At 42.7% G+C, this 11,576-nt stretch overlaps 1 protein-coding gene across 2 annotated transcripts in view; it reads left to right on the forward strand.

The window, feature by feature from the left end:
- The window catches only part of stxbp1b (syntaxin binding protein 1b), a 34,457-nt gene that overhangs the window by 8,672 nt on the left and 14,209 nt on the right, over positions 1-11,576 (forward strand). For both annotated transcript variants that reach the window (XM_063194331.1, XM_063194330.1), the window contains exons 4-13: positions 340-416; positions 2,051-2,129; positions 2,688-2,791; positions 5,340-5,488; positions 6,730-6,814; positions 7,457-7,587; positions 7,846-7,953; positions 9,741-9,801; positions 9,938-10,003; positions 11,043-11,123. In XM_063194331.1, the coding sequence (XP_063050401.1) occupies positions 340-416; positions 2,051-2,129; positions 2,688-2,791; positions 5,340-5,488; positions 6,730-6,814; positions 7,457-7,587; positions 7,846-7,953; positions 9,741-9,801; positions 9,938-10,003; positions 11,043-11,123 (941 nt within the window). The remainder of the gene's footprint in view (positions 1-339; positions 417-2,050; positions 2,130-2,687; positions 2,792-5,339; positions 5,489-6,729; positions 6,815-7,456; positions 7,588-7,845; positions 7,954-9,740; positions 9,802-9,937; positions 10,004-11,042; positions 11,124-11,576) is intronic.

Below are 11,576 nucleotides of genomic sequence, written 5' to 3' on the forward strand. Positions count from 1 at the left end.
CTTTTTCTCCAAAAACAATTCCATCCCCTGTTCTTCCTTCTCCCTTTGTTCCTTCCTTCTCCCCCTGTTACTGGTTCATCACCGGTACTCATCAATGTTACATCTACAGTTGTTATTTATTACTTCATCACTACTCGTTCTGTCTTGCACTTTATTACCAGTCTGTAAAAGTCAGTCCTGTCTATGTCTACTGTATGTCCTGGCATGGTATGAGAGAAACGTCACTTCATTTTCCTTGTATGACTTGTGCATATGAAGAAACTGACAAATAAAAGCTGACTTGACTTGACTTGACTTGAGTTGACTTTCCTCTGCTGTGGTCCCCTCCTCTCTGTGTAGTTGTGGAGGACATCACTAAGAAGCGCGAGCCGTTGCCCAGCATGGAGGCCATTTACCTCATCACCCCCTCTGATGAGGTGAGTCCTTCATAGGGTTGCCAGATGAAGCTGATGATTGATGATGTTTTCCAGCCCAAAAAATGCTCAAAACGGCCTAGAAGCTGAAAATCCCGCCCAATTCTATTGATTTCTATGGCTAAAATTGGGCGGGTTTTTCTGCTAAATGCCATTTTTACCCGCACACGGCCATCCTAAGCAGCCCAATTGGGCGGGAAACAGCCCAATCTGGCATCACTGGTCTCCTCGCTTCAGTCTTCATCTCTCCATAGAGTAGAACAGCGGCTCCCAAAGTGTGGGATGCGACTGATGTGCTGGTTACACCTATGTGGATATTTGTAAATAAGGATATTTTTGAAAATCTGTTTATGTATTAACACATCGTGGACCAAAAAAAACCCTCAATTGTGACAGGTGCGTTTCAGCCTCCTATGGGATATTTGTTTTGAAATGCACTTTCTAAAAATCTGTTTACATGCTCGAGAAGCCAAAACAAATATCAAAATATCCATATACGTGTAAACAGCCTCGTAGCCTAGCATATGGGGGTTGCAGAGGTACTGCAGGGGTGGCGTGGGGGTCTATACATGATACATGATATATATATGATATACATGATTTCTATGTATGGTTAATAAGTGTATTTTCTTCCATTGTCGTGAATTTCAAATTCAAATTTAGCTATAGACAAAAATGTTTGGAATATTACCAGGGCTTGGAGGAAAATATTTGTAGGTTCCAAAGGGGGTCCAAACAGTAAACGTTTGTTAACCACCGGAGTAGAATAACTGTATGTTGACAGACTGTTTCCTATGGCTCTTGAGGAAGGGATTTTTATACTCATAAAGATTTGACCTGTAGGCCCTAATATTATAAGTTTAAGTTGATGCACAGTTGTATTGGTCCAGTAGGTTTATTATATAGACTATTCATTATGCTACATGCTGGGATAGGCTATGCACCTATCAACTCAGAACCATGGGTTAGCCATGCTAAGAAACTACTAGAGTAAAGGCTGAGTTGAGATGCTTGTGAGTAAAGCATACACATTCATTTTTCCTGCTGTGTCCTATGTGGATATTTCTTGCAAAAATGTAAAATTAAATGTAGCAAAAGATTAGAATCTCTCCCTGAAAACATTGGGTGTTAGTGAGGAATGAGTGATGAGTGATCATCCACTTTATGTGCTAAAAAAAACCCACATGCAATGAAGCACGCAAAGCCGATTTCATCACTCATAAACACTCCCTCTATATGAAAAGAAGCGCAGAACAAAAGCACCGGTTCACCCGTCTGGCAGACGATCCTAAAAATAGCTCTGTACAGGTCAGGTCCCATTCACTTCATTATTTGAAAAAAGGTTCGCACACTTTTTTGGATTTTCTTCTTGAAGTTATTTTTTCTTCTTTTTTATTTATTCATTCATTGGCAATAATGAGAGGTCGAAACGTCATTATTGCCAATGAATGAATAAATAAAAAAGAAGAAAAAATAACTTCAAGAAGAAAATCCAAAGAAGTGTGCGAACCTTTAAAATAATACGTATTTTTTTGTTCAGCACCAGGGATTGTGCACAAGTTACTCTCTACAAGCCCATTCACTTCACTCTCATTCATTGCTCACTTGTTGCCTCTGTTTTTATTATTCGTTTGCAGTCTGTTGAAGGGCTCATCACTGACTTCCGAGATCCTCAAAACGTCATGTACAGGGGGGCACATGTCTTCTTCACTGACAGTGAGTACTCAGCATACCCGTTGCCATGTTCAAAACGATTTTAACTCCCTTTATTGTTTTCAGTAGAAGAAGCACATATCTTGGCTTGGTTACTCTAATAAAGGCTTAGAGCCTGTTTTATGTTGGCACAGGGAAAAAAATGAAGTGGTAATATCATAAAACAGCAGCATTGTGCTCCTCTTCTCCACACAGTAAACAAGGACACCTTGCAAAGCTACACCTGCAAAGACTTTCAAGTTGTGCAGGCCCTTACAAATCACCCCATACTGTACTTTACCTGTGACACCTAATGGTGACATGAAAACTGAAAATAAAGTCAGCAACACCGAGCTCGCATTTCTGTTACTTTAATATCGTGACCCGTGCAAACTTTATTTTCAGTTTTCATGAGTCTTTGCTAGTCCTGCCCCCTTTTTTTGAGACAAATATGCATGTTTTTTTTCCATTTGTTAAACTTGCACCTACAGCGCATGTGCTGGTGACACCTGTGCCGTGCCCAATGCTATCATCTGACCAATGAGCACTGCTGTGTGGCCCTCTGTTTTCCCTCTTCCCCAGCTATCCCAGACAACCTGTTCAACCTACTGACCAAATCTCGGGCCTCCAAACTCATGAAAACCCTGACCGAGATCAACACAGCCTTTCTGCCATATGAATCACAGGTACTGTAAAGAAGAAGTGACACTTATGGTGGTTTTACGTCTATGCCTTTTTTAATCATTGCTGTCATTTGCCTGTTGTTTTGGGCCTGTTGTGCCTTTATTATGAGATAGGATGCTTAAGAGAAGATTCTCGGCTCCTCCAAAGGTTGGGAGAAAGAGACAGGTGGGGTTGGGAAGTGAGCATGGTAGTATTGGAACCTGAATGCGATGGGGAAATGTTGCTCATACATGGGACGGCATACCATGCGCCCCAGGGTAGTTGCGTTTTCATCATAATTGTTGTTCTGTTGGGATTGTTTTTATCTGAATTGTGATTGAGACAGCGGCCTGGTTTTGATAAATGAACAAGTTGTAAAAGGTTGTCTCAGGTGGTAGTAGGGGCAACAGCGGCTCATGCTTGTGGGGAAACTGCACATAAAAATCACAATTTTGAAATCTTGGTGTGTCCTGTATATGGTTTTATTAACCCATTACGCATTATACTTTAACTGTTACCAGAATGGCAATGATGACCAAGTCGTAGTGCATTACTAAAGGCCCTGTGCTATGTCATAGTAGTGTAGTGCTATGGTAGTAAACATTTCACTGGTGGAACGGTGTGCATTATGGGACTACAATGTTAAGAAGAGCCATTGAACTATTGAAAGCGATGCCTAGCAGGTAGATTGAATCAAGTAGGTAGCAGGCTTCACTCAGGTTTCATGATAACTTTTAAGGGTGATGTCCCAAATAAATACTTAGAATCAAAGAATAGGGGGGGTGTGCACAAAAATAAAGCAGAAAAAATTGATGCAAGGTGCGCCTCCCTTTTCTTTGATAGCAGGTAGATTGAGACATACAGTACAGTAAACACGCCGTGACAGAGAAGCAAGCGTCCAGCCATCCAGGCCTGCCTGATTCTGAGGCATGCATGGGGGGGAGGGGGGCGTCTCACGACAGACACGCATGTTTCAGAGAGGCTTTAGTTTTGCCTCCAATCCTCCCCCTGCCTGTTGTCCTCTATAATTAATCCCTAGGAGAGAGAGAGAGAGAGAGAGAGAGAGAGAGAGAGAGAGAGAGAGAGAGAGAGACAGAGAGAGAGACAGAGACAGAGAGAAAGAGACAGAGAGAGGGAGAGAGAAAGAGAGAGGGAGAGGGAGAGAGAGAGAGACAGAGAGAGAGAGAGAGAGAGAGAGAGAGAGAGAGAGAGAGAGAGAGGGTGAGGGGTAGGGATGCGGCATTACACCGGCTGCTGGACTTACCCACCACCTCTAATCCCTCCAAACGCGCCATTGGTCAGTTTCACATCCGCATGCCACTCTTGAGCCAATGGGATGTCCCGAAAGAAAGATTGTTTGTGAGGGAGGAACTTGCAGGCCCAGCAGAGGGGATTGTTATCATCTAACCTTCGACAGATGGGACAGCGGGTAGAACACTGGAAAGAGGAAGAAAGACAGGCAGAGAGAGAGAGAGAGAGAGAGAGAGAGAGAGAGAGAGAGAGAGAGAGAGAGAGAGAGAGAGAGAGAGAGAGAGAGAGAGAGAGAGAGAGAGAGAGAGAGAGAGACTGCCACTGATTATGAGTGGAGGATATAGGACTACAGGGAGGAGGGGGGGCGGGGGTAACTGTGCTATGTATTAGATTGACAGCATTGACAGCTTGACAGCAGAATACAGGACAGCAACATCGGGATATGCATGCATCAAAATAAATAACATAATAGCAACATAAATTATCAGATTGTACATACGTTCAAACACATTGCTGCAAAAGAGGATTACTCACTTATACAGTACTTTGTTCATATCTGTCTGTCATATACACACATACAGGGGGAGAGCGAGAGCGCGCGCGAGAGAGAGAGAGAGAGAGAGAGAGAGAGAGGGAGGGAGAGAGAGAGAGAGAGAGAGAGAGAGAGAGATACAGACAGAGATACACACAGAGATACACACAGAGAAAGAGACAGAGCCTTCAAAATGGCCAGTTTCTTTTCATAGAAATCAAAGTATATTGTCAAGTGTGTGATAGGGCTCTGCAGTCCCATTGAAGCTTATGGGAAGAGATATGGGCTCTGCCTTGAAAATGTTTTAGGAGGAGTTATGGGCTGTGCGTTGGTCCACAGTAGGAAGGTTTCAAGAGGGGCAGTCTTGGCTTATGGGTTAGAGAGGTGGTCATATAATCAGACCGGGGAAGGTGCAAATCTTGTACCAGAAGGAAAAAAAATGCCATGGCGGAAGTGCCCTTGAGAAAGGCACCTAACCCCACATTATTCCAGAGACTGGCTTTGGTGAAAAGTGTCTTCTAAGTATCCAAGGACTTCAGCTGTATGCGACTGAACTTGTTCCTGGACTCCTCTCAGGAATAAAGAATAAGAAGAACAAGTCATGTTGCATACAGCCAAACTCTTTGGATAACCATAACCTTAATTTAATTTACCTTAATGTAATTAACCTTAATTTCATCCCCATGTGCAATGTATTGTTAAAAAAGAGAGAAACATGTTCTATGTGCTATAATGTGCAGTAATGTACAAAGTGAAAAGAGTGATGGTCTCTGCTTTTGCACGCTCAGGTGTTCTCGCTGGACAAAGGTGATGCCTTCCAAGACTTCTACAGCCCATTCAAGGAGGACGTGAAGGGCCGCGTGCTGGAGCGCCTGGCAGAGCAGATGGCTACCCTCTGCAGCACCCTCAAGGAGTACCCTGCCGTACGATACAGAGTGTAAGACATTAACACTTTTTTATATACTTTTTTTTAGCTTTTGTGCTTTTATTATTATTAATAGGACATTGTAAGAGGGACAGGAATATGAGTGGGGAGAGAGAGTCGGGGAAGGAATGGCAAATGACCCGAGCATGAATCAAACCCAGGTCGCCGGCGTAGTGGCCCAGTGCTCTACCATTAGGTTAGGCCAACCAACATGAGTACTTTAGTTTAGCGTGTTTACCTCCGCCAAGGAGATTATGTGCTCGTCCGAGTTTGTTATTGTGTATGCATGTTTGTTTGCAGTGTGTGTGCATTCTCTGAGCGCTTTTCTATTTTTTGGGTGTATATCAACATGCAATATTATGTACTTACTAGGGCTCTAACGATATTGTCTCGAACTGAGAAATCGCGAGTCTTTCAGTCCAGAAAACAACCACTTTATTGCGATTTTGGTTGTCTACTAAGAAAAAAGAAAATTGTGACTTATTCTTCATCGCATATGGGTCAATATAGCGACTTGCTTTCGGGTGTCCTTGAAATCATGCAGCCCTGTACGGTATCACCAGAGACTCTTTAAGTATAGAGATATGCCAACATAATAGGTTTCTATGGGCACCTAACATAATGCTCCTAGCATTGAATAGAACTGTCCTCAGGTCTGCCTAGGTCTGCCTAAAGGGGGATTTCCCCCCCAATAATAGAACCCGGAAACAATGGGCCAATGGAACCTCTCTCTCTCCACTCTCTCTGCTATCACATCATCCTCACTTCTCTTGTTATGGGGCCAGGGCCGCTCACAGCTTTGGCCCGGGACAAGTGACTCCTTGGTCCACACATTTTTTGTTTGAATAGACGTACCTATGTACCCTAGTAGCCTGAGCCTCCCACACATCTGTCGGACTAATGGGATGTCAGACCAGTGCGATTCTTGTTATGTTCCTCTATTGCTTCTTGACACATATGTCGGACTTATGGCCAGTCGGACTAGAGAGGTAATGGGCTGTCGGACCAATGGGCGGCCCGATCCATAGGCTAGCTCATTTAACTAGCATGATTAAGGGTAGCAAAAAGCACCCTTTTTTAGTATGACCAAGCAGTGGGTTTAGGCTTCATAAACCTGAACAATTGCCAGATTCAACGTGTATGGTCATCTGCTTTCAACCTCTGTTATGTGCCTTAGTTTGATGTTCAGCACAGTGCTTCCTTTCCTTCCTTCCTGTGTGTCTGAGCTCTGCTCTGTGTTTTTCTTCCCCCAGGGAGCACAAAGACAATGCCACTGTGGCCCAGCTCCTACAGGACAAACTAGACGCCTACAAAGCAGACGACCCCACCATGGGCGAGGTCAGTGCCTCAGATCTACCGTACAGGTTAAAATAGCTTTGACGTGGAGTGATGAGTCCGCACACATAAAATCCTTTTTTGTTCGATTTTGTTGTTATTCCATGGTGGGATTACACCATGGGCGAGGTCAGTGCCTCAGATCTACAGGAGACTATAGCTTCAAAAAGTTTCAGAACATTCTTTTCATTTGTACATGTGTTTAAATAGCTTTGATAACTGTATTATCAGTGTGGTTATCTACTAGTGTACATAACAATTTAGTCTCTCTCTCTCTCTCTCTCTCTCTCTCTCTCTCTGTGTGTGTGTGTGTGTGTGTGTGTGTGTGTGTGTGTGTGTGTGTGTGTGTGTGTGTGTGTGTGTGTGTGTGTGTGTGTGTGTGTGTGTATGCGTGTGTGTGTGTGTATGTGAGCTGCCGTTGGCTAAATGGCTTTAATGTCTGTATGGGTGTGCTATATGCTTAATATGTTTTTTTATCTGTGAAATAATCAGTTCATGTACGTGTGCTACTAGACACCTTCATTTCCCTCAGGAGTAATAAATGTCACTCTACTCTGCTCTCTCTCTCTCTCTCCCTTCTCTCCCTCTCTCTCTCTCTCTCTCTCTCTCTCTCTCTCTCTCCCTTCTCTCTCTCTCTCTCTCTAGGGTCCAGATAAGGCCCGTTCGCAGCTGTTGATTCTGGACAGAGGGTTTGACCCGGTGACTCCTGTCCTCCACGAGCTCACCTTCCAGGCCATGAGCTATGACCTGCTGCCCATTGAAAATGATGTTTACAGGTAAGAAGACCACATATCTTATGAATGAAATCGTGTGTGTGTGTGTGTGTGTGTGTGTGTGTGTGTGTGTGTGTGTGTGTGTGTGTGTGTGTGTGTGTGTGTGTGTGTGTGTGTGTGTGTGTGTGTGTGTGTGTGTGATCGCTTTGATCATGTCGAACCATGTTTCTTTGTAAATATGAATTTTCTTAAATCGCTTTGTGTGTGTGTGTGTGTGTGTGTGTGTGTGTGTGTGTGTGTGTGTGTGTGTGTGTGTGACAGCTTTGAGACCAGTGGAATGGGAGAGACGCGTATGAAAGACGTCCTTCTGGATGAGGACGATGACCTCTGGATGAGCTTGCGGCACAAGCACATCGCTGAAGTCTCCACGTAGGTCTTACTTGTAGAGTTACTTGGGCACAATCCCTGGTGCTGAACAAAAAAGTAACGTTTTGTGGAAAAAAAAAAATTCTTCTTAAAGTTTTTATTTTTTATTTTCATTCATTCACCGGCAAGCATGATGACGTTTTGACCTCTCGTGAATGTGAGGAAGACAGAGAGGTCGAAAGGTCATCATGCTTGCCAGTGAATGAATAAAAAGAAAAAAAGAAATAACTTAAAGATGAAAAAAATCCAAAGGAGTGTCCAAACCTTTTTCCACGTAGGTCTGAGCCATAACTCTGTACATGCTAGATAAATACTACATCACCACAAGCACATTCCAGAGGTCTCCACGTACTGTAGGTCTAGTACAGTACAACACTATGCCAGATAAATATTGTATCTTTTGAAGGAGGAAACCAACGCACACCAGAGGTTTCGATGTGCAGGTAGCGGGTAGATTCGAGGTGCAGGTAGCGGGTAGTTTTTTAGAAGAAGATACCGCACACTCTTGTCCATCGTGCATCAATTTATTAAGAAAACGTTTCGGCCCGTATGGCCTTTCTCAAGTTTTTTTGAGAAAAACTTGAGAGAGGTCATACGGGCCGAAAAGTTGTTTTCTTAATAAATTGCAGCACGATGGACAAGATAAATATTGTATAACAAGCACATTGCTGAGGTCTACTACAACTCTGTATATGCCAGATAAATAATGTATCACAAGCATATTGCCAAAGTCTTCACATAGGTATTATCCATGTCACTGTATATGTCAGATCCGTAAATACTGTATCACAAACACATTCCATAAATCTCCACGTAGGTCTTAGCCATGACGCTGTAATACTGTATGTTTAACAAACACATTCCAGAAGTCTCCACGTAGGTCTTAGCCGACATTGTACATGCCAGATAAATACTGTACCACAAGCACATTGCTGAAATCTCTCCACTTATGTACATAGGTCTAGTATGACTCTGTGCCAGATCAATCACAAGCATACGTCCACATTTCATGTAGTTTTTGTGCTACCTAAACAAGTACAAGCAATTGAGGAAACATACAAGTACAGTATGTCTGACATGTCATACATAAAAGACTGGTGATGATGCAGCAAAAAAATCATGGTGAAAAAAACATGATGATGACATGATGTTTAGTTTAGTTTAGTTTGTGTGTGTGTGAGTTTGTGTGTGTGTGTGTTTGTGTGTGTGTGTACTCGTTATTTACTCTTTATAAAAAAATAAAATAATAATAACCCCTCCTTGCAACTGCACTTGTTCTGTATATCTCCTGCGCACTTTGTATTTGCTTGTGATGTTGGCTTGATTATGTCCTCTTTTGAAAGTCGCTTTGGTTATAAAGGGTCTGCCAAATGCAATGTAATGTAATGTAAAAAACAACAACAACAACAGAAACACATGAACAGATCAAGGGGTTGACATACTCTTCATTCAAGCAGCCCTGCATAGTCATTTCTTGAGAAGAAAAATTGTGCACATCCCTAGTCAAGGGGCAGAGATAGTCAAAATAGCAAAATTGCATTTCAACCACTGACATCAATGCTCGAAACACAATTCTGCTATGGAATAAATCAAAAAAAGGATTTCAAGTGTGCAAATCTTCTATGTAGATCTTTGCCATTGAACTGTCCATGGTATATTTCCAACAGGAGACATACATTGGGACCCTAGCCTTTGTGCTGTAGAACAATAACCAGGTTTTTATTTTGGTCTCTGAAAAAATTCTTCACATTTTCTAATGCACATTCTCTTACCTCTCTCTGTACGGACAGGGCAGTAACAAAATCCCTGAAGGACTTCACGGCAAGCAAAAAGATGAACACCGGGGAGAAGGTACCATATACTGTATTACTAGGCCTATAACAGTTAAATGACACGCCAGCCCTATCGGTTCTTAATTTATCAAATAGTATTTGTTGTCCAGCCAGTGAATTTAAATCTAGTTTTTATTTGTGTCTTTGTGTTGCAGACCTCACTGAAGGAGCTATCACAGATGCTGAAGAAAATGCCACAGTACCAGAAGGAACTGAGCAAGGTACACAGTCAAATGACCCTCTTACTACCACCTTAGTGCATCAGGACATTTGATCAGCAGGGACAACCAAATTTACTGAGGGCCAAATAAAAAATCTGGAACGAAGTTGCGGGCCGAACTCAACATTTATTTTTAAAAATGACTAAAAGACTAAAATTGTGCATGTATGCACTTCATACTCATAGTTACATTTCACATACACTCTTTCCCATCGTATTTGTCAATTCAAATGTGTCTGCACATCCTGTGATACAGCAAATTTCATGTTCAAGTTGGGTTACACTATACATTAATGGTGTATGTGGGCCAACTGTAATACACATTTGAAATTATCTCGCAGGCCGAATAAAATGGCTCCGCGGGCCAAATTTATCCCCCGGGCCTGAGTTTGACATCCCTGAGTTAAATTGTTCTAAAAGCATTTTGTTTACAAACATTACAATGAGACTCAGAATGTCTAATACCTCTCAAGAACACATAGACCGAGGGGGCCACTGTGGCGCAGCGTGCTAAGCCCCCCACATTTGGGCTTGCATGCCCATGGGGACCCGGGTTCGAATCCGGACAGGGTAATTTCCCAATCCTCCCCGTCTCTCTCACCCACTCATTTCCTGTCAGCATCTCATGCTGTCCTGTCAATAAAGGCATAAAAGGCCCCTAAACATTTTTTTTTGAAAAAAAGAACAGTGGATCGCCTTGCTATTCATTGAAAAACCTTGGTAACTGTTGCTACATTACTACTACCATACCATTGCTACACCACTACTTTGACATAACAACGACAACAAAAAACACAACATGCAGTGTAGTGTAGTGATATAATAATGTGTCATTCAATTAAAATAGTAAACAGATAATAAAAAAATACAGATCAGTTAAGCACATCATCATCATCATCATCCTCATATAATGTGTGAAACATTTTATTGTTCTTGTCTATTTGTGTTTATGTTTTCTTGCTGCACATTTAATCGCCCCTTTTGGGGACAATGAAGTTGATAGTGAAATGAAGTTTATTTCCTATTTCCTGTTTCCTCAGTACTCCACCCATCTGCACCTGGCTGAGGACTGCATGAATAAGTACCAGGGCTCCGTGGACAAGCTGTGCCGCGTGGAACAGGTAAGGGCCACTGCACACCGTGCTGAGAACTGCTCTGCCAATGTTCGACTTCACTGTTTTCAATACAACCCCGTAAACCAGCACCGAAATCCCCGGACGCAGGCCCGTAGCCAGCATTGTGGTGGGGGGGATCTTTTCCCCCCGAAAGTGGACTTTATTTGGCTCCCGGCTCCAATGTTTCCCAAATACACGAGCACACTAAAAAATATTTTAATTTAGACATACTTTATTCATTATAAGTCTATCACAAGTCTGTTTCTGCTGTCCTTAATTGTTTGTCTGTTGCTCCCCACTCTTAACATAAATGGACATGAATTGCTTCAAATGAGCTATCTCCCCACATAGTGTAGGCCCAGTGTTGGCTCAGTTACTGCTATCTGACAGTTATTGTCTATGAAATGGCCTTCCAGTCAAAGTGGGATGCAACGTAGTTGGGGGGTTCGAGTGGGGGTG

Source organism: Engraulis encrasicolus, chromosome 3, assembly GCF_034702125.1.
Source record: "Engraulis encrasicolus isolate BLACKSEA-1 chromosome 3, IST_EnEncr_1.0, whole genome shotgun sequence".
In the NCBI taxonomy this organism is placed as follows: domain Eukaryota; kingdom Metazoa; phylum Chordata; class Actinopteri; order Clupeiformes; family Engraulidae; genus Engraulis; species Engraulis encrasicolus.